This window comes from Patagioenas fasciata, chromosome Z (assembly GCF_037038585.1).
Source record: "Patagioenas fasciata isolate bPatFas1 chromosome Z, bPatFas1.hap1, whole genome shotgun sequence".
In the NCBI taxonomy this organism is placed as follows: Eukaryota; Metazoa; Chordata; class Aves; order Columbiformes; family Columbidae; genus Patagioenas; species Patagioenas fasciata.
The window spans coordinates 36889843-36914324 of NC_092560.1; the positions used below are offsets into that span (position 1 = coordinate 36889843).

The 24482-nt window shown below is 37.2% G+C and overlaps 1 protein-coding gene across 6 annotated transcripts in view; it reads right to left on the bottom strand.

Annotated features, from left to right (window-relative positions):
- The window catches only part of ADAMTS19 (ADAM metallopeptidase with thrombospondin type 1 motif 19), a 143546-nt gene that overhangs the window by 59745 nt on the left and 59319 nt on the right, over nucleotides 1–24482 (bottom strand). For 5 of the 6 annotated variants that reach the window (XM_071802727.1, XM_071802728.1, XM_071802731.1 and 2 more), the window contains one exon: nucleotides 8192–8297. The exons of the other annotated variant lie outside the window; for it this stretch is intronic. In XM_071802727.1, the coding sequence (XP_071658828.1) occupies nucleotides 8192–8297 (106 nt within the window). The remainder of the gene's footprint in view (nucleotides 1–8191; nucleotides 8298–24482) is intronic. 6 annotated transcript variants of the gene reach the window in all.

Consider the following 24482-nt stretch of genomic DNA (forward strand, 5'->3'; position numbering starts at 1 on the left):
TTTCACCACATCATATCATGTGCGCAGTGAAAGAAGCTGAAGAGTCATTGCCCCTTCTTATCCAACAAGAGAGGAAGTAATTGAAGCATGCTTATCTACTTCTCCATTAACAATCAAGGATATAAAAATACTTAATGTGCACACTGGTGGTTGTGGTATTTTCTAGCATTCCTTGTTGTACTGTCTAAACGAAGGAGACAACTACATTCTTTCACTAAAACAAAGGCACTGCAGAAGCTGTATGTGTGTAAGGTGCTGTTCCGTGCTGTTCCTATAGAATTGATTATGCCAGCACTGGGCACATTGCCCTCTCTTCCCACAAGCTCCTCTCTCCCACTCTGTCCATAAGCTCCTCTCTCCCACAGCTGTGATCATTCAACCTCATGCAAGAGTAAAGCAACACCGTGCATATGTGGGAGGAAGACAAGGGAGTTTGGAGTAAGAGGATAACTTTACAACAGTCTGAAAAAACTCCATTAACAAAGAACACAGTGCTATACTTTAACAAGTAGTAGATCATATCTGTATGGAAATAAATCACATTCTATCTTAAGAAGCAGCATTATCTTTTTCACTGATATATAAAAATGCTACACTGATTCTGGTTAAAGACTATATATGTCAGACATAACATTAAAGTAGGAAGCATTTGACAGAATGCATTCCCTAACTGAAATATTAGCAATATTTCAACTCACACTATGCAACTAAACTATATTTTAATAATCTCAGTTTAAAAGTATTTTGACAAAGAGCCTTGGTCAAATAAACTCCACTAACATTATACATGGTTGTCAAGTCAACTGAAAAAATATTTTTATCTCATAAAACCTCTGAAACTTGTTTAAAAAACACTGCCAGAGTTTTTTGTGATATCATGCAGAAAGTTGGAAGAGTCTCTGCTTAATTTTGAAGATGATCACTGTTGATATTTAATGTGCAGTAGGAATAGTACGAAGAAAAATCCTTAATTTCTCTGTACTTAAAAGTGAAAATTAACAACTCAGGCCACTAAAAGTAAGAGGCAAGTATTAGTTCTATTTTTCAGTTAAAAAACAATTCTTATACAATTCACTAGTGCTGCAATTATATGCACACAGTTGGATCCAAGATAGACAACAGCATCTTTCCTACCATTAGCGGATTAGGTCATTTTCTTGCAGGCACAAAATGCATTCCAGTGTCAACCCACATACTGAAAAAGTACAAACCACACTGATTTTATTTGATTATTGTTGTGTATTAAGAAATAAAAGTCCTTTTAAGTCTCAATAAAGGGTACTCAGTCATTATGATATATTTAAATAAATTAAATAAGGCTATGTACACACGTTCTGGAAAGAATTCGGGTTCTTCTCACTACAGGAGTCCAAAATTCTCCTGTGTGTGCTACATTCATGGCATCATGAATTTGCTCAGTGACTCCACACTCTTCTAGGTGGAAAGCTTTTTATTATTTATTCATTATTTTCATTGTGCTTCGAAAATAGCAGCTGATGACCTGGTTACCACCACCACATTCCACTTAAATGCATGCTAGTGCAGCTGAACAAGAATGATGCTATTAAACTAGAAACAGGCAATGCAGGCATAAAGACTGAGTAGCATCAAATACTTAATATAAGAGCAATTAATTGGGAGAGTTCAGATAGATGTGGAGAATTACATTATGTCTATCTGTAAATAAATAAGTAAATAAGATTAAAGAGAACTACTACTGTTCAGAGTTTTACAGTCACTAACAATGAGACAGGTTAGGAAATAAGAGATAGATTAGGAAATCCACAAGAGCCAGTACCCAAGGAACCAAAGGTAGGTTGTTGAATAGTCAGTATAATAAATATATTCCCAGATCCTAAAAGAGAACAGTTCAGCCCAAGACATATAAGCAACAGAGGAATGATATATGTAAACTGCAGACCCAGGATCATAGTACTAAAGCTCATGACACAATAAAAATGATCGAAAAAACTTTCCCTTGTGAAAGAGAGAGCAAACCTATGAATGCTGCTGCCAGTTTATATCTGTGATGTGTGATGGGATCAGGGTACCATCTGTTTTCTTTCACAATTCATATTTTTATAAATGATATAAATGTTTTAAGTTAGACATTAGGAAAAGGTTCTTCATCCAGAGGGTGGTGGAGCACTGGAACAGGCTCCCAGGGAGGTGTCACAGACCCAAGCCTGACAGTGTTCAAGAAGAGACTGGACAACACCCTCAGACACATGGTGTGAACCGTGGGGTTGTCACACACAGGGACAGGAGTTGGACTCAAAGATCCTTGTGGGTCACTTCCAAGTCAGAACATTCTTGACTCTGTGTTTCTATGATTCTATTCTAACGTTTGTAAGTCATAGCATTTGTAAATTTACCAAAGTTATTATCCTATAAATCACAAACATATAATGGATTATGTTACTTCTAAAAATAAAAATAAGAATTAATTACTTACAAGGTGTTATCCTGCCATTATTGTTTCCATAGTCTTCGTTGTTATTGTTGTCACATCATCACATATAATATTGTGTTAGAATGATCAAAATTTCTTCAACAACAAGGTTTAGAAGCATCTATGGCATTTAATAGTACAATGATTGCCCCAACAACTTGTCTAATCTGAAATTTTGTATATCACAGTAATATAAGGATGCATTTGATAAGTGAAAATAATGCCACTTATTTGACTGTCAAAGTCAAGGAGACAGATTCTGCAGTACTTTGACAGTAGCTGTATCGCACCTTTTAAATAAAAAATTTTATCACACTTCTATTTTTATGGATAAAATTATATAAACAAGTAGACTAGAAGCAGGTTTCTATAAGCTATTTTATAGAATTTATGCAAAAAAAATGTATTACTAGATTTTTTTTTTTAATCCCAGATAGTGAATTAGTAATTCTTGTATTATTTTCGTAAGTGTTTTAAAACATAAGACTGCTTCACAGATCATTGCACAAATGCGATAAAACACATGGTTCTACTAGTAAATGAATTATTTAGTCTGAAGTGAATTGAAAGGCAAGTAACTCAGCTACAGAAAAATAACAATGTTAAAAGGTAGAAGATCATTTCTTTTGGAAAAACTGTGTCTTCAAAGAAAGAATCTACTGAACAAGGAATCTCAATCTTGTTAATAATTCAATGATAAAAAGAAAAAAATCAAAATATGTTTAGGCAATTAATATTTCTCTTTTGTGAATCATTGCTTGTTCTTCAGGATGTTTGCAACTCAGATTACATTTTCAATCTTAAAAAAAATTGGGTAAAAAAATGCAGCATGCACATCCATATACAGATATAAACATATGTAGCATGCTACTGTCCAGAAGACTTGGTAACTTTTGCTAAACAGCTGCTTTCTTCTGTAGCAACCTAGCACTTCTACCACCATGTATCAAGAAGCTTCATTTAGACATAGCAGAGTGTTATGGTCCTTTGACTTACGTACATAAATAACTTAAAGCTTTGATGTGACACGTGTTTAGCATTATAACATGAGGATACATGAGGTCCCTTGCTGAAGTTTTTTACAGAGAGTATATAATAGAGGAAAAGTATACACCTCTGGCAAGCATGATACCCATGCTACACCCTGCAAAACACAGTATTTCAAGATAAATAATTATGTCTACTGTTTATGACTTTATCTTATGCCAAGTAAAAACACTAACATATAACATTTCTTCAAAGAAAATTTGTCATCAGGAAAAAGACAGAGCTACCAGGTATTCAGTGAATAGACAAAAAAAAAGTCTTGTTATTAACAAAAATAAAAAATTATTTTTCTCCTTGTAAAACACAAATTCAATGGTAAAATTCTACTTTAACCTTAAAAATGTCAAGATAGTTCTTTTTTAGGTTACTTTGATGAGATTCCCTACTCCACATGAGTTACTTGTTCACAAAGATGGGTATACAGTCTCTTTCGTATCCCTTGTTGATTTGATTGTGTTCCGTTCATCATGTTTTGGACTGTGATAACAAAAACATATGGTATAACTTACGCTCCACCAGCATTACCTTATTTACCATTTAAAACTCCCTGCAAGTTCCACTGGATTTCTTACAGTTGTTTAGAATCATCAGAAAAAAATATGTTATTTGCTTGTGAATTATTAAGTAGGTGATTGAAAAATTGCATAGACTTCCTGTTTAGAACTACAAAATACCTCATAGAATATCTCACATTAAAAAAAAAGAAAAAAAGTACATTTCATATCTCACTAAAAACTTAGCAGAAAAAAATGTTGATGTGAATGAAACTGATTCAAAGAAATTCCAGCAGTGTTTCTTTCAACTATGTAAAACAGCATTTAAAGTACACTTAGAGCACAGAAATGTTACTTAATGTATTCTGAGATACTGCAGTTTACAGTTGTTCTTTATCTCTCTATACTTAAGAAGGAGTCATATCCTACAGGCAGCAATCATGTAAATAAAATGAGGACATATGTGTTACCTGAGAACTGAAATAATAGTATTCTCTTTTTCTCTCAGTTCTCCAAATGGAGACAATGTTCTTTAATCCATTGTTGTTAGTTTTATTCTGTAAAACTAAATTCTACATTATACAATCACCTTATTGCTCATTAAATTCAGTTTAATAAAAAGGATTTGTTTATTAAAATCAAATCCACCAGTGTGTTACGGTTTTTAATGTCTGATTACACAGACTAGCTAGCAATATTTCAAGACAGAGCTTAAAAATCGATAGTTAACTTGCAGTGTTATTTCTCCATGTCATTAGAAGATGATCTACTTTCAAATACACATGGCTAGAACAAAGGCACTTCATATTCGAAAGTAAGGTTTAGTTTGCCATTGTATTTCATTGAGAATATTTGTTTTAATTGGAAAAACTAAAAAAACCCTACACAATACTTAATAAACATCCTCGTATCACAAGTGTTCAATATAATTAACCATAATTCTTCAACTGTGTTCCTATGCAAACAAACTTAGATTTCAGAAAAGGGCTATAGCCCATCCTCCTCAAGGTCTCCTAACTCCATAATTATGCAACTCATGACAGTGACCTTAGAGGTCTGCCAAATTGTTCTGATTGTGCAATTGATCATGAGATTTTACTAGAGACAAATGAATTTCAGATATACAGATAACAGCATGGAGGCTGGTGCATAAAAAACAAGCTCCCCAAAAGCAAAATATTATCTTTTAAAAGCTACTTCTATACTCATCAAAACAATGGCAATTCTAAATGTATTTGTTCATTTATGTTCTCAGGTTGATCAATAAAAATGAACAGTCTATACTGCATCCATTTTGAGCCTATTTGCATTATAATTTATGGGTAAGTATATTACCTGTTGTACAGAAGACAAAATTCAGGGTTGTTTCTTTGTACTTTGGGAGGCAAAGTATTTGAGAAAGTCTTTGCTTCTCCTGTACACCTGAACAGGACTCTCTACACCACAACAAGAACAACTAGAATGGTTAAAGATATTAGGCAAAAAAGAATGTAATAGTTAAGTAACTTCAAGATTCAGAAAGAGTTTGTGAAAATTTTCTAGAAAACATGATGAGGAAAAGATTTATGACTGATCTAGATGGTGATCATTTAATCTCTGTTTCTGAGACAGTTAAGAATGAGCAAGACAAATCTCTGTGAGAAATATTCTAGTTACATTTTAATCTCTTGAAGTCCTTTTTGGTGAGACCTTCATTCCAATGTTTTTCTTCCAATATTTTTATATTGTCTCTCCACAAAGTGTCAACTACTTCTAGTGTGGTCTTTGCAATCGATAGAGACAGTCATGAAGAGTAAACAAATGTCTCTGGAATATAACCTTACTCTCTTTGGTGCAAGAATATTTCAGACTGCAATGGTTAAGGATTCTGGGTCCACAATGAAGTAGGGATCAGGCTTTATTCCTACATATGTTTTGCACTAGTAGTTGCCCCTTGTTTTTTAGTATTTGTGGCAGCTGGTCATCTCTGGCTATCTATTCTTTCACATTTGTGGTAAAGTTGAACTTCTTGAAGAAATGTGTGGTTCAAATAACATCCTGTCCTGTACTAGGAAACTAGATTTGGTTTGTACTTTATTCCATTGTTTGCAAATGTCTATTATAATACCTGCAGAAAAATGTGAGAATGTCTCAAAGGACATCCAAATGCCCTTACTACTGTGAGAATACAATGGCTTGGATATCACCATTATTTATTTTTCCAAATTTATTTGAATTAATTTGGAGGGATTTGAAAGTTCTGAAATTTCATAGTGTAGATTTTAACATTTTTTCCCAGGATTCATATATGAACAAGTCTGTTTTTATGTCCCTGTAGGAAGATTATGCTAAATATCTCCTCAGTCCCACAGTAATGCAAAGCCATGAAAATATTTCAAGCTGAGGATGAAGTGCAACCAGTGTCATAGATCCTGGCCTATGCAGCAGTCTTGGAAGAACTACTAGTCAGCACCAATGAGCTTCCCTGTCTAACTTGTTCTGGACACTGTTTGGCATCCACCAGCCCTTAGAATGTCAAAGACAGGTCTGACTTGTCTGTTGCAAGACAAAACCTTCTTCATATGATCACTGTCAGACATCCTCAAATTTGCTAGTGTAGAACCAACACATCTCCCAGAACCGCAAAAATGTTATACCTACCTCCTGTTTTCCTAATCTAAGATTTGGTAAATCACCATTTCTCAGGATGCTTAAGGTGTCACATTTCTTGTTGATCAAGATGCCTCTTTTTTCAAATCCAGTAATTTTGCTGCCAAGCTTCTTATTCTCGAAACATATTTTTATCATGCAAGGCATAAAGCAGGACTGATATTTCTATAAATTGTCTAGTATTTTCATAACTGCCTTAAGCAATTTTCTCATTTACTCCATGAGTGAACTTCTCTGCAGATCTCTAGTTGTTTCTTTCCCCTTATCGTTGTTTTACCATAGTAAGAACAAGTGTATGAAAAATGAGTCTTCCTCTGTCCACCCCCCTTCTAATATTAGCAAACAATACAGTGAAAAAAAGAAAAACAGCAGCATGTGGCTACAAAACACAAAAAATTTTTTCTTCAGAAGTCTTTCCTTTATCATAACTACCACTCAAACAATCTGGCTTATATTAACCTGGAGGTGCTTCCTACAGTTATGAAAACTCAAAAAAGAGAAAATAGAAAATATGAATTTCATGCAGCATCTCATATTCACATCACTATTTTCCTTGAAGTCATGTAATTGCTCTGAATTTGCTTATTTTGCACCCAGGAAAAATCTTCAATAGAAATATTTTAAGTTCCAGTTCTTTCTTGTAATCAACTGCATGTTTCAACATCAGATGCTACGGCCTCCATTTCCAGATAGCTTTGACCAAACTTAAACCAAATCACTTTGAATTCAAAGTGTTTGTTCTAAGATACCTAACCTCAGCAAAACTTATCTCTCTCTTGTCACCCTGAAGCTGCTGTTCTAAAAGTATATACACAGATACCTGGAGCAGACCAGGCATTGCAGGTAAAAATGACAGGTCAATACACAGGTCCCTTTAATTTATTTTTTTTTAAAGGACTCTCCTATTCATTTTTCTTTAACAAATACTGAAGCTAAGAATCCAACACAACTTTCACTAACAAATATGATTATTGCAACATGAGAATATGTCACTTTTGCTTCAAAGTATTCTTCATGGAATGAATAAAAGCATCCAATCCAAATGTGAAGGGTAGTTACTTCCACCTTCACTTTGTCATGCTTTTCTGCTGGGGAGAGGAAAAAATATTCATGTTGCGATGACCAATGACCCTTATACACTTTAATGGTATCTATCCTGAGAAAGCCAAATTAAATAAGGGCTCTTCCAACTCATGATCTCATTACAATGTTTGCTGGCAACAACAGTCAAAGCTGGAACTGATACACAATATCACAGTACCAAAAGAAAAAACATCTTGGGGCACCTGCTTTTCCTCCTTCCAGCTAACCTAAATTATTGTATTGTCCAAGTTGTAAATATTTTCTTAATTTACATACCATATCTCAATATACATCACGACTGTAATTAGTAACATTATTTTCCATATTTTTAATCAATTTTTAAAACCTTCCTAAACAAAAAAGGAAAATTTGAAGTACACAATCAAATTAATCAAATCATATTAATATTACATGTCAAGAAATACTAGAGTATACTTACTTGTCACCCTTACTAGTGTATACTTACTTGTGACCCATTTCATGGGCAATGGTAAAGGCAAGATTCAGACCATTGTCCTCTGCAATTATACATTTTCGTTTTTCACTGCACATTCCACTCAGATATGCTATTCCTAGGAAACACAACCACCACATTTTATTACTTTTTGTTACTACTGACTACATGTATTATGGCATTCTTGACCCCAAAGAGATATGAAACTTTATTGCAGTTAGAGCCATCCAAATATATAAATAGACATCTGACAGAAGTTCACCTATAAGTCAGAACAACTGAGTTTAGCAGAAAATGGGATAAAAGATTGCAAAGAAATCACAAGCAGTGGTAATATTACCTGACAGTGATGTTACCTGATTACATAGACTGCAATGTGCAGAAAATGTATTATTTAAAAGCATTGGTATGCATCTTAATAAGATGTCATAAAACATATATATGAATATTGATACTATTGTAAATGAAGATAGATGTCTACAACAATAGGACAAAAATGTGAACAGGTATTTCCTCTGATGGACTCAGAAGAACAGAATGCAAAGCACAGAGCTGTGCCCCTACATTATCACTGTTAAGTATTGATAATTAGCATTCTATGTTAACAAGATAAAAGTCATTCTTCTTAAAATCCAAGTATGCATCAATCTGTGAGCACATCATCTCATCCACAACATGAAATTCACGTTCTAACTCCATCACTAATCTGGCAGTGCTGCTCTCAACACAGTTGGCCGAATGTTTTTGGACACAGAATTCATGTGACAAAAAATGTTCAGGACTCCACAAAACTACCACAAATTAGATTTGAGTAAGGCAAAATATTTTAACTTTCACTATTTTTTTCCAGAGACAGGAGAAAAAAATGGAGCAGGGGTACAAGTAATTTGGGAAACAAAAGAAAGGTAAAACATGTTCAAAGCAAAAGATGGAAATCCTTCAAATGATACCTCATGCTAAATGTTAAGTATCATTTATTCTAACTTTATGAAAATAAGAGAACTAAGAAGCATGTCAAAATGCAAGGTTTTATTTGAAATGTTATGCTCCAGTGGCTGAAATAAGAAGAAAGATAATTCTAAAATAATTTTGTGACTTTAATTCCACAATTATATGCATCATCTTTCAAGTTTTGATGGGCAAACTGAAAAATCCAGAGCTGCTTTTAACACTGTAGCCCTAAATAGTAGAGCTGATAACAACACCAAAAACAGCAGGCATCAGGGTTCTGACTTCAGCTAACACAAATGAATTTACAAACTGTGAAAACTAAATGGAAAAATTAGTCTTGCCATAGACAAAATCCAGTGCTGCATTTTGAAGTGTTGTGGGCATTCCTATTACTATAATGCAAAATATTCAGAAATATGTTCTATGCTGGTTTTGGATCAGATAGAGTTAATTTTCTTCATAGTAGCTAGTAAGGAGGCTATGTTTTGGATTTATGCTGCAAGAAGTGTTGATAACACTGGGATGTTTTAGTTATTGCCGAGCAGAGCTTACACGGAGTCAAGACCTTTTCTGCTTCTCACCCTACCCCACCAGTAGGAAGGCACAAGAAGCTGGGAAGGGACACAGCTGGGACAGCTGACCCCAGCTGACCAGAGGGGTATTCCAGACCATATGACGTCATGCTCAGCAATAAACCTAGGGGAAAGGTTGGCAGGGGGGCTGCTGCGTCACGACTGGCTGGGTCGACTGGTGGTGAGCAATTGCTCTCATTTGCATCACTTGTCTTTCTTGGGTTTTATTTCTGTTTGTCATTTTTTATTTTCATTACATTATTATTATTATTAATAATTATTATTATTACAAACTAGTAAACAGTTCTCATCTCAACTTCTGAGTTTTCTCACTTTTACCACTGAGCTGAGAGAATGAGCAACTGTTATGTGCTTAATTTCCAGCTGGGGTTAAACCATGACACTTATTGATGATGGCTATCCTCAGTTGGATAAAACTTATTTACTGGGATCTACTGGAAGAGAATTCCCAAATCTCCATCTGCTTGTTGATGCTGAATACTAACTGAAAACTGTCCAATGCTCTATAGTTTTTGTAGGGAAAAGGAGTCCTCTAACCATCTTTTGGCCTCTAAAATAGCAGGTTCAAGCACATTAGCAATATCTTTCCACACAACATGAGTCCTATCAGTTGCTGTCTACTGTCCTGCCTGCCCAGCAATTTATTCCCAAAGAACTATGCACATCACAAGCTTCATACCTTGTCTGCAGAAGAAGCAGTCAGCAGTAGCAGGCATTTTTAACAATACTCAATATATACCACCAATAATGTTTTTATACATGGCATTCCTTGAAGAGAACCGTTTATGTTTCCCCTTTTCAAGTGTGACAGATGAAACAGAAGACCTGTATTTCATTTAGATTAAATTAGACTTCTGATTCTAGAAATGTCCAAAAGTATCAAATGACATTAATGATTTACAACTTTCCCCCTTTTAAATGAAGTCAACCTCATATGTGAAAGCCACATCCAACAACAGCTACTGGAGGTAAATCAATCAACTACTAGCCATGAACTAGTTTCATGTCTTGTCCTTGGTTATTAATTTCACATGCAGAGAAAAATAAACTGACTTCAGTAAGCTGTTGCAATTGCTTAGTTGTCTCTGCATTGGGTAAGAGAAGGAATTTCTTCTTTCAATATATCTATGTTCACTGCAGCTTCCTGGGGATTATTAACACAGCTGCAACTGCTCCAAGGTTAAATCCACAAGAAAGAAAATAAAAGGTTGAACAATTTTTCCCTTGTTATGATTAAGGTATTCCTAGTGAACTCCACTGTCTCAACACACAGGTTCAAATTAAAATCTTAGTATCTGAAAAGTACTGGCTAGAAAACAGTAACATCATGTCACTGACAAATTTAAGGAAGAATCCCGTTCTTTATCTATAAGGAAAGCTGTGTTTTGAAACAAAAAAGCAAACAAACAAAACCACTGAAGGAATACATGCCAAATATAAAATATTCAAATTACCTCACTCTGTAGATCACTATTTCTCAAGTTAATTCACAAGAAAGTACATGCAATACCCATCAAGAGAGTAAAGCTTTACCTTGTGCCCTAGGAGAATTGCATAAGGGACTACATTTTCTTATCAAAGATGTAAACATCCAAATGCAATACGTGCTGCTTCAGAAAAGTAGATTTTTTGCTTAAATCATAGCAGTATTTTTGTTACTACTACCACCATTACTGCTACCCACAGAGATGGGTATTTCCTTCTACATAATATGATAAATTTTCTTTAAAATTTTCTGGTTTCTTGATGAACATCTTCATCACGTTATCACACTATTTATTCTTTCAAAGAGGGCAGACATTAACAACTTCTCTGTTGAAAAGCCATGGTTCAGGCCACAATGATGTTACCCCCACCCCCAAATTATAACGCACTAATTACAACAACAACAAAAAAAAAGAGAACAAAGTTCCTGTAACATAACATGTTTGGAGAACAGGAGAGCTGCTTGAGGACTGGAAGAATGCCAATGTCACTGCAGGGAAGAACAACCCAGGAAACTGCAGGCCAGTCAGCCTCACCTCCATCCCTGGAAAGGTAATAGAACAGCTCATTCTGGATGTCACCTGCAAGCATTTGGAGGAAAAGAAAGTAATCAAGACTAGTCAGCAGGGATTCACCAAGGGTAAATCATGCTTGACCAGCCTGATAGCCTTCTATGATGGTATGACTGGCTGGGTAGATGAGGGAAGAGCAGTGGACATTGCCTACCTTGACTTAAGCAAGGCTTCTGGCGTGGTTCTCACACAGTATCATCATAGGCAATATCTGGAAGTGTGGGCTGGATGAGTGCACAGTGAGATGGATTGAAAATTGGCTGGATGGCAGAGCTCAGAGGGTTGTGATCAACAGTCCAGAGTCTACTTAGCCTGTAGCTAATGGTATTCCCCAGGGGTCAATACTGGGTCCAGTCTTGTTTAACCTGTTCATCAATGACCTGGATGAAGAGACTGAGCGCACCCTCACTGAGTTTGCTGACGATACCTAACTGGGAAGAAGGGCTGACACACCAGAATACTGTACTGCCATTCGGTGAGACCTGGACAGGCTGGAGGACTGGGCAGGTAAGAACCTAAGGAAGTTCAACAAGGGCAAGTGTAGGGTCACTAGACCTGGGGAGGAACAACCCCAGGCACCAGTACAGATTAGGGGCAGACCTGCTGGATAGAAGCACTGCAGAGAAGGACTTGGGAGTTCTGGTCGGCAACAGGTTGGCCACGAGTCAGCAAGGTGCCCTTGTGGCCAAGAAGACCAACAGTATCCTGGGGTGCATTACGAAGACTGTGAACAGCAGTTGAGGGAAGTTATCTTGTCCCTCTACTCTGCCTTGGTAAGGCCACATCTGGAGTACTGCATCCACTTCTGGGGTCCCCAGTTTAAGAAGGTCAAGGAATTACTGGAGGGAGTCCAGCGGTGGGCTATGAAGACGATTAGGGGCTTAGAGTACCTTTCTTATGAGGAGAGACTGAGAGAGCTGTTTATAAATATCTCCATGTTTATAAATATCTCTATGTTTATAAATATCTCAAGGGTGGATGTCAAGACGATGGGACCAGACCACCTTCAGTGGTGCCCAACAATAGGACGAGGGGCAGTGGGCACAAACTGAAGCACAGGAGGTTCCATCTGAATATGAGGAGAAGCTTCTTTACTTTGAGGGTGACAGAGCACTGGAACAGGCCGCCCAGAGAGGTTGTTGAGTCTCCTTGTCTGGAGACATTCAAGACTCGCCTGGACACATTCCTGTGTGGTCTACTTTAGGTGAACCTGCTTTAGCAGGTGGGCTGGACTAAATGATCTCCAGAAGTCCCTTCCAACCCCAACCATTATGTGATTCTGTGATCCTTTAATGAAAAGGGATAGGGGCTCACCCAGATGTCCCCTCTACTACTGATCAAGAGCAGAGTATACCTGAATTTTCATTCCATCTGAAATCAAAGTTCCATTAAAAAAATTCATATGTTCTGTTTCCAACACTTAAAAACATAAGATGAAAGAACTGAAAAGAGCACATGTCCATTTAGCACAGTTAAGGTAAAATACCTAGTGTTTCAATTTTAAAGCATTTTTAATGGAGTATATTATATTCTCAGGAATCTAGGGATAGTATGCTTCAAGAGCACTGAAAGACTTCATGAACTTCATGAACAATGAATTTTTTTCATTAACTTAGTATACATACAACTGATATTGCTTAAACACATACTACGAATAAAAGTGATATTTATGTATGGAATTTTCTTCTGAAGTTTCTACACCAAGCTTCATAAATAATAGTATAAAAAACTGAATAAATATAGGTAAGATTGAAATGGATAGCAAACATGCAAAAAAATGTCATGGTGATTTGAATCACAAGCTTTCCCAATAAAATCTTTAGCCTTCAGAAGGTGCCAGGCAGCAATACAGTCCTGATAGCATCACCTTAGATTGAATTATTAATGGTGCAGAAATCTAGTAAGACACTGCAATGCAAACATAACGTGATGCCCAAGTACATCTGGCTTTTGATTCAAACACAGGTATTTTAAATTTCAACTGGCAATCCAATGGACCTGTGAGCATTAATGATAGTACTTAACTGGACTTGATTATTAATCTAACAAAGATATTTTTAGCAGCCCAGATTTTTTTCTTAAGAAGGCGTCGAAAAAAGCCTTCCACAGAGCTGACACTTAAAAGTCTAATTAGCACAAGCTGCTCTGAAGAGAGTTCCAGGCACTGACAATTTCCATGAAAAAAAGAAGTCTTGTCACTCGCCAGTGAATCAGCAGCCCTTAAACATGGTGGCAACCAAAACAGTGTAGTTAACAAACAGCAATCTCAAACGCAAAACAGAAAAGTGTAGACATGTTTTTTAATTTTTACAGTGAAAGATATTGACAATGATAACTATACCTTTATGTGTTTGTGTATAGATATACAAATGTACATAAATACTGATGTAAGACATCAGAAAAACAAACAAACAAACAAGGATAAAAACCAAATCAGCCTCAGCTGCACTTTATGCAAAGCAGAAACCTAACTCAAATTTTATTAACCTGTTGTGTTAATTTATTATATACGTACTTCTTAGAAAAAATAAGACTTTCAGAAAAATACTTTATCAATATATGATAAATATGATTTTATGTTTCAGAATAGACTATTAAGCTTACTCTTCTCCCTTTAAACAATCTGCATCTTATACTGCTCTGTATATATTACCTTATCTTAGAATCATAGAAGAGTTTGGGTTGGAAGGGACCTTCTCTTGCTCTAGTACAGTCTTTCTGACAAAAGTAGTTATAGTCAAAAGGTCAGTTTGATCCATTACTATAACTTCCTCATGGCATGACTTGCATAAACTATTTATCCAGATGTTTATTTTACATGGCATAGAAAATTGTTTATAATCTTGATCTACATTTACAAGTCTAACTTTTGGACAGAAGTAGAAAAGTAAATTTTTAGGACTTACACAATAAAGACTTTGAGTCCTTAAATTACATGGGTAAATTATAAGAGTGCCTTATGAAAGCTTCAAGGAACTCTGCTATATACAATCAAATAAGATGTGAGTTTGAAAAGGAGACACCTCACTTCTTTGGCAACAAAACCGAATGGGGCTTTCCAAAGTAAAGCAGAAGCTTGTTACTTAAAATGCCAGAAACAGGTTTCAAGCGGAGCACTAGTCATTTCAAAACAGTTCTCATCAAACACACATATAAACAAATTCATCTTGAGGATGTACTTTTCACCGATGCATTGGACAGGCATGACAGATACACAGTTTACTTTGAATGAGTATCACATGCCTCAGGTTAAGAGTAAGTGCCCATTTCCTACCATAAAACTCTGTTTCTGTAGGTTGACAAAACCCTTGTTACTTAACAGACCAGGTGGGGGCATGATGTCAGTGAACACTGTGGTACCCCACAGGAAATATTTTTAACAACTCAAACTTGCTTTCTGTATTTTCCAGCTATTCTACAATTACACTTCTTTACAGGTGGGCAATGTGGCAGTGTTGTTTTGCAACCTTTCAGGCTGTATTTGTAGCCTTCTGTATCAACCCCTTCTGGAGATCATATTTTTTCCTGGGGAAAAAACTATTTGTGTGACCTAGCTATTTCCAGTCCTTATGATATCTACACATACAGCTTATATCCGTATCTTGGGATATAGCTGTAGTGAAACAGGAATGAGAATTTACTCTTTACAGAGAAAAGCTTTTTATTATTGTCCATCACTTTTTTACATACATATACAGCATAAAAAAGACCACTAGGAAGAAACATCTTCTAAAACATTATGCTGGATGGCAAAAAGCACAGCTTGAATTTTGCTTGTCTTTGATAGAAAGAACTCTAACTTAGCAGCTAAGCGAAGACTGCTGCTAATGGATCATCATAGTAACTAGAAGATATGTAAACCAAATAATATATTTTCCTTTTACTTATACACCTCTGTGATCAGATAGACTACCACCCCATATTGGCACCTGCAGTTGTATACAGTGTTACAAGGTGGCATGTGTGCACATGGTATGAAGGTTGTATATTCCTTTAATTGTTTCTATATTTCTGTGTATGTACACACTTTTTTCCCTCCTCTTTTGATCCTTATTTAGCCCATATTTCATTTTTCTTTTCCACACCTGCTTTAGTTAAATGAACCTGTTTATATAAAATGTTTATTTAACAACAACAAAGCCAAAACATAACAGGAAAAAAAAGAAAAAAAAAGGTGAGATGAGATGGACAAGGGTGATGTACCTATGAAACTGAGGGAAGAATTTAGGGAGTGACTGACCACAGTGGTTGCTAAGCTGAACTTATCTCTACAGAAAAGTGACTGGAAGGTTTCTTTTAGACAAATACCTGTGTCAGTTCAGTGGATTAACTGCTTGAGTAAATATTTTCCCTTGAGTTAATCAAAAGAGTGTGAATGGCTTCTTGAGTTAGCCAGGCCAGCAAGGGTAAGTGCACACGTGGCTCAGCCCAACAGAGTACAAATCTGAACAACTGACAAAATAAATTCTGAACAGAGCAATGGGCTTGAGTTGAGTTTAACTCACACATTCCTTCCCAGCATCTGGGGATGCCCAGCATCACGGTGGTGAGCATATAAAAGCCAGCAAACCTTTAAGTATTTCATGTGAATAAATTATACTTTGTCTTACTATGACAGAGATGAAAATGACTGATCTTGGGACCTCTTATAACAGACACTAGTAGCACACCTTCTAGGAAAAGTGAATTAAATAGCTATCTGTTCTTTTACACAGGAAACACTGTCTAGGTGTGGATGGCTAGCTTAACTACTATCTTTCTGATAAACAAGAACAAAGGCAGAGCTACTTTGAGAAGAGTCTTCTATCACACCTTTTTTCAGATAAAATATTTTGATTTAAAATTACTACTGCTATCTCCGGATATCCATCCCGTATTCCATCTTTTAAGTGTAACTAAGCATATACTGGTTCACGCTCTATTAGCACATGTGATAAAAGTAGTTATGGGACCTAAGTAAGAGTCAGGACTAACAGATCAGTGGCCCAGTCTCTAGCTGCACATTATGAGTTTCTTCAAGACCGTATCTCAACGTTCTTGCAAAATTCTTTTAGGTTGCTGGGATCGTCCTCAAGAAGTTTGAACTCTATGAAAAGCAAGCTGAAAAAAACTGAGAGTATCTTCCAGAGAATCCATTCTCTGAACTACCATTGCAAAGTCTGCAAGGTTCAAGGTAACCAAGAAGTAGAGGAGCCTCCTGTAATCTCACATGTGCAGTGCTATATTCTGACTAGTCCCTGTTTGAGCAAGTTGAGTAAAGGATGACCTACTCGACGAGAAACTCATGTTCTAGTCAGGGTAGGGTACCATCACCCTGAGAACAACAAACGTTCAGTATAGACCCAAAAGGGAAATACAAAAGAACTTTTTTGCCATTTAAGTGTCACAAAAGGGAGCTATGAGATATATTAAAACAGAAAAACCTGCCCAAACACATTTAAATGAAGAGTGAGCCCTGTCCCTGTCCCTCTGTTACTTCCTGCTTGTAATTGTGCAGCACTGTTACTTTTATGTTGACAACAGCTAGGTGAAATTGTATGGATCCTCCACAGTTCTTTCTACAAAGGTGGAGCTCCTTTTGTTCCCTTTTCAATCAAAGGATCCATGTATCTGCCTACTCATCCCATTCTTCAAAATCCAGAGAAAAACATGCATTCATTACATGGTCTATTTAACTCCATTATGTTGATGATTTTTCTTCCATTATATAGCTACAGGACACAGAAACTGATGCATTAGCCACAAGGAGCTACCTGGTCTCTCTGATTTTTTAAAACTTCTCAGTAAAAAACAGTGACATTTTTAGTGCAAAATACTATACAAGGTTGACTAATCTATTCAAATACAATTTTGCATATGTTTCATTTGAATAGATGAAAATACTATACACAGTTATATCTTCCAAGATCTAAATGCAAGACTAATATTAGCTAAATGTCTGGCTAGGTAGAGAACAAGTACACCTTACTCTACAGCCACATATTTTGCATGTCTTTAATTTGTAATATTTGACAGCAAATTTTATTTTTCATTGTTAAAATTTAATTGTATGCATAATACATGAAATGAGCAATTCTTTATACAAAGTTATAGAGATTACACATCAGTACCTTAGCATAGAGAGTAACCGATTATCAATGCATGACTATTTACAGTTGCCAACCCACACAATTTTATTACAAATGTACACAAGATTTCATCTATATGTTTTTCATGTAAATATATGCTATAAAAGATAAAAACTGAAGCTGTAAAATCAAGGATACAATGAAAGATATTTTAAGAGCTCACGGATGCTTGGGCCCAATTCAGTTTTTCAACACTTCGGATGAATAAAATGACACAGGACATAATTCACTGTTCAGTACAGTGAAAGGGTCACTGCATCACTTATTCATTTATCTCTTGCAGTCTGATCAGCTAAAACTGTGAATTTTCTCTTGGTGAAAGAATTTTTGCCAGCAGAGAACCGAGCTTAGTTAAGCCATGTCCACTCTGTCCACTGGTTTGTGTCTCACCACCCTTTCACAGCCTTGACATAAGCATCTCTTGCATAGCATGGCAGTACTGCTCCGATGTTTCACTGGTTTTTCACTTTTGAACCTGGCATGCATAGCTGAAGGACTCATATATGAGGTTAGAACATACCCACTATTCACAAGACAAGCACAAATTATTGTGATAATTAGCTTGCAATTTCCTGTTGTTTTCTTTAACACAAAGCAAATATGCACTATATAGTATTACTGGTTCTTTTCTCCTTACTTGGTTGTCCCTTTTTTTCTGATGGACACAGGAGTTTTGCTTGTGAAAGAAATTAAAGTTCTGGCTCCAAGCACCAATATTCTAAATGTTATTCAGTGTGATGTTAAAATTCTTTACATATAGTTAGTCTCTCTATATTTTAAATCTCTTTAAGACAGAATTTTAAATAGCACAGGTAAATTGAAACTAAATACAGAAAAAAAACAAAAACAAAAACAAAAAAACCCCCCAATAGATAGATAGATAGATAGATAGATAGATAGATAGATAAATACCTAGATATGAAGTGGCGCAATCTGTAGAAAATGACAAAATTATATTACATTTTCACAGAAAGGGTATGGTTACACGTGAAATTACAAAGAATTATAGATGGTATTCTGGCATATTACAGGACCACTTACTGAGATCAAGAACTAAATTCAGTACTTGAGCATGTAGATGACTCTGCGGGGATTTAATCGTATATTAAGAACAATCATAGCTTGTTGTCTCAAGGAGAAAGAGCATAAGTGAATGTAACTGAACTGGAATGTGCAACAAGAATTAGACATGGGTCTGAATGGATGTAATATTTACTACTGCAATGTAAGAAAAAATAATTGCTAACCTCAGAGACAAACACAATATCCAAAAAAGTTTATTTCTTTAGTAACTGAGGGAAGATTGCAACTTCAAGATTATCTTAATTATCCTGTGTTTATTTTAAATTTACAACTATGATACAAATACTGTTGAACACGATGACCATAAATACAAACACTATCAACAAACATACAAGATCATCCTGCACATCAAACTAAAAACGTGTTAGAGTGTTTCACTTTCAAAAACCATTACTTCTTGAAATAGAACATCCACAGGCTAATGGAAGTTCAACACAAATGTCATAGACTTCCTCAGCATTATCTCAAATATATTTACAGATTTCATTGTAAACTTCTGAAATTGGATGTAAACATGAAAATTAACCTTACAGTCTTCCTAAGGACATTCAAAGCATCTACTGTTTCCTAAGACAGACTATTAACACATACTTGGTAAGAAAGCAGTGACTTCTGTAGCATAATCTAAAAAACAAAACAGAAAAGGTTGTTGTGTTTTGTTTTGTTTCCCTCCACCTTCAGCTCTCTAAAAGAATTGGCTAACTACTTCAAAGTAAAAGAAAAGAAACCGAAGGAATTGCCTGAAGCAGTAAGTTCTTGATCAATTGCTTAAAGAAGAAGAGATTTCATTTTTAAGTATGGTAAGTAGTTAGTAATTAAAAGTAAGTCATCAGGAGTCCATTCAGAGAGATGTATTCGATGTATACTCTACTACTGTTGAGATTAATTAAGTTTAAAACACTGGTTATAACACACAATACAGTGTGTTATAACCTAGGTATTTTGTGTCTGAGTCAGAACACAACTTGAAAACAAAAGTTCAGCTGTCTTGGCATGAAAACCTAGCTCTTTGGTCTCACTGGAGTGTTGCCATTTAGTCCAACTCAGTAAAATGAAAGGCAAGGTAAGATGAGACTGCATATTAACAGTTTTGCTAGAATCAAGAATCTTAATAATTTTTAAAACTGAATTAATATCTCTAGAAGAGGAATAAAGTTGAGGCTTGCAATACCAGATGTCTGGATTTGATGACTTAGCACGTGCATTGTAGCCCTACATTCTTGTGCTTTCCTGAGAAACTTCATTGAGTATGAATAATTCATTTGACATTTTGGGCACATGAGGTAGACTAAAATATATTTATTTATTTTTGTTTGGATTTTTTTGTTTGTTTGTTTGTTTGGGTTTTTTTTTTTTACATTTGTTGGAATTCACATCTACTTAGGTGCTGCTTTGCTGTACTTACAGACATGTAACTCAAGAAAAAAAAAACAAGTTTCGTTCTGTATAGTGTAGAAATCAAAATTTCCCTGAAGCTTAAAAAAAATCTTGTGTATTAAAGGTATTTGCATACCAGACACACTGTGCGATCATATGGATACCACTTCCCAGGGCACTTTTGCATTTCTGCGCTTCTACATGGTTCAAATTATACTAAATAAAACATCCTACCAGTGCCACAGGAGAAATCAACGTTCAAAAGCCACATGTGGACACTGTAGTTACTCAGGCAGTTGCACCTTCTGGATACACATTTGAGCTACAGTACTTTTAACAAAAGGAAAAGTTCATGAAGTAAAATTAAGTGAGATCTTAAGTGAGATCTCTATAGCTAGCTGTTCCACAAATGCACTTAAAAGATGCTCCTGCTCCCACTGTATGATGTGAGAAATTGATGAGGTCTTCTACAGACAGCTGAGAGCAGTCTCACAGTCACATGCCCTGGTTGTGGTGGGGCATTTTAACTTCCCTGATGTTCACTGGAAGGACCACTCAGCCAGCCAGCCAGCCTAGGAGGTTCCCCCAGTGCCTTGACAGTAAATTTCTGATACAAAGGGTGGAGGAGCCGACTACGAGAGGTGCATTACTGGACCTCATCCTCACTAACAAGGAGGGTCTGGTTCAAGCAGTAAAGGTTGAGGGCTGCCTTGGTTGCAGTGACCATGAAATGGTAGAGTTCAGGATCTCCTGTGGCAGGAGAACAATTGCTAGCAGAATTGCAACCCTGGACTTCAGCAGGGCGAAATTTGGCCTTCTCAAGCAATTGCTAGGGGAAATCCCATGGGCAAGGCTGCTTGAAGGTAAAGGGGCCCAAGATAGTTTGTTAGCGTTCAGGGACTGCTTCTATCAGGCACAAGATCAGAGCATCCCAACACATAGGAAGTCAAGGAAGGGAGCCAGAAGACCTGTGTGGTTAAACAGGGAACTTCTGGGTAAGCTCAAGTGGAAGAGGAGAGTTTACAGATCATGGAAGGAGGGGCTGGCCACTTGAGAAGAATATAAGGCTGTTGTCAGAGAATGTGGGGAGGCAACTAGGAAAGCTATAAGGCCTCCTTAGAATTAAACCCGGCAAGAGGGGTCAAGGACAACAGAAAGAGCTTTTTCAAATATGTGGCAGATAAAACTAACACCAGAGGCAATGCAGGCCCACTGATGAACGAGGTGGGTGCCCTGGTGACAGAAGATACAGAGAAGGCAGAGTTACTGAATGCCTTCTTTGTCTCTGTTTACTCCGCCGGAAGCTGTCCTGAGGAGCCCTGTACCACATAGGCCCCAGAGGAAGTCAGGAAAATGGAGGAGTTTGCCTCAGTCGATGAGGACTGGGTTAGGGAGCAATTAGGCAATCTAGACATCCATAAATCTATGGGTCCAGATGGGATGCACTCACGGGTGCTGAGGGAGCTGGCTGAGGTCATGGCTGAACCACTCTCCATCATCTTTGCCAAGTCTTGGGAAATGGGAGAGGTGTCTGAGGACTGGAGGAAAGCAAATGTCGCTCCATTCTTCAAAAAGGGCAAGGAGGACTCAGGTAACTACAGACCGGTCAGCCTCACCTCCATTCCTGGGAAACTGATGGAACAACTTATCCTTGGTGCCATCTCAAGGCATATCAAGGATAAGGGGGTCATTAGGGGCAGTCAACATGGCTTCACCAAGGAGAAGTCATGCTTGACCAGCCTCATTGACTTTTATGAGGACATAACCAGGTGGATAGATGATGGCAGGGCGGCCTTGACTTGAGTAAGGCATTTGACACAGTCTCCCACAGCATCCTCACAGCTAAACTGAGGGAGTGCGGTCTGGATGACCAGGTAGTGAGGTGGAATGTGAACTGGCTGAAGGGAAGAAGCCAGAGAGTTGCGGTCAATGGGGCAGAGTCTAGTTGGAGGCCTGTATCTACTGGAGTGCCTCAAGGCTCAGTACTGGGGCCAGTCTTATTCAATATATTCATCAATGATTTGGATGAGGGAATAGAGTGCACTATCAGCAAGTTTGCTGATGACACCAAGCTGGGAGGAGTGGCTGACATACCAGAAGGCTGTGCTGCCATCCTGTGAGACCTGGACAGGCTGGAGAGTTGGGCGGGGAAAAAATTTAATGAAATATAACAAGGGTAAGTGTAGAGTATTGCATCTGCATCTGCATCTGTAGAGTATTGCTTCCGTTATAAATTGGGGAATGACTTATTAGAGAGCATTGTAGGGGAAAGGGACCTGGGGGTCCTGGTGGACAGCAGGATGACCATGAGTCAGCACTGTAACCTTGTGGTCAAGAAAGCCAATGGCATCCTGGGATGTATTAGAAGGGGGTGGTTAGTAGGTCCAGAGAGGTTCTCCTTCCCCTCTACTCTGCCCTGGTGAGACCACATCTGGATGGAATATTGTGTCCAGTTCTGGGCCCCTCAATTCAAGAAGGACAGGGAACTGCTGGAGAGGGTCCAGCGCAAGGGCAACAAAGATGATGAAGGGAGTGGAGCACCTCCCTTATGAGGAAAGGCTGAGGGAGCTGCATCTCTTTAACTTGGAGAAGAGGAGACTGAGGGGTGACCTTATTAATATTTACAAATATATAAAGGGTGAGTGTCATGAGAATGGAGCCAGGCTCTTCTCGGTGACAACCAATGGTAGGACAAGGGGTAATGGGTTCAAATTGGAATACAAGAGGTTCCACTTAAATTTGAGAAGAAACTTCTTCACATTGAGGGTATCAGAACACTGGAACAGGCTGCCCAGGGAGGTTGTGGAGTCTCCTACTCTGGAAGACAGACCCGCCTGGACACATTCCTGTGTAGCCTCATCTAAGTGTTCCTGCTCCGGCAGAGGAATTGGACTAGATGATCTCTTGAGGTCCCTTCTATTCCCTAACATTCTGTGATTCTGTGATTCTGTGTTCCTTTACATACATGTCAGTGGACATATTATCATGAATTGCAGCAAAAGATAACATTGTATGAATGCAAAATTGCATGTATTGTATAAGCTATATGAATGGTTTAGATTATGTTACATATTGGAAATCTCCATAGGAAATATTTTGCAGATTGAATGTTCAACCCAGTAATCTGAGTGTTAGCAATCTTACTGACAAAAATTATTTTTCCTTCACACAGGATATGTTTAGAGTATGTTCTGTTAAAGACAGGTTTTGTATTTTGGTATAAACAAACTCACTGGGCAAAAATTCAAAGCCTGAAATGCCCTTGCCGTTTTTGCAAGTTTTATGTAGCAACAAGCTCAGAGATATGTCAGAGAACATGTTTGGTCTACAAAGATTAACAGACCGCAGCTACACCTTCAGTGGGAGAAACTCGCTGCAGTTGCTTCTCCTCATCCAGTATGTCTGTCCAACCGATCATGACATGCTCAGAATCTCCCATAACACCCTGGAGAGTAACATTGAGAACAAAGAACCAAATTTAACTGAAATAGTGATGAATATCAGAAAAAAATTCTGGTCACAGTGGTCAGCTGTAGGGCTAGATGTACATCTCCAGCTATAGGCAACTTCAGTCAACAGGATTTTAAAATAGCCAACTCAGATAGTATTTCTTTACTTTAAACATAACACTTTTTTATTAATATCCAATGTGTGTGCAATGCTAAACTGTTTCAAAAAAAAAGATGTATGCACACCCATTACAAAACTCATATTTATAACCACCATTGATTTCATTCTCTAAGCAGGTTTCCTACATCTCCCTCTGCAAGACTGACAGGACACAACAATACAAGTTTCTCATCCCCATCCCAAACCCTTCTGCTAAATAAAGGGGAGGACCTATACATAGGTTCTATACACCATCCTTTGTAGAAGTAGTTCTGGCCTGCTGTCTACTTTCAGCCTTATCTGTTTTGTGGAGAAACCTGTTCCCAAAATGCATGTTATTGTTAGGACATACTGGAGATAACAGACCCCAGGGTTTACGGATTCTTGTTTGCCTTGACTGATCAAAATCTCCCTTGATACCTGCAAGTGTCAGCAACTGAACAACCTACAGTATTGATCTGTAACTGCCTTAAGTGTATTTCTTCCACAATTGTGCCTCAACAAA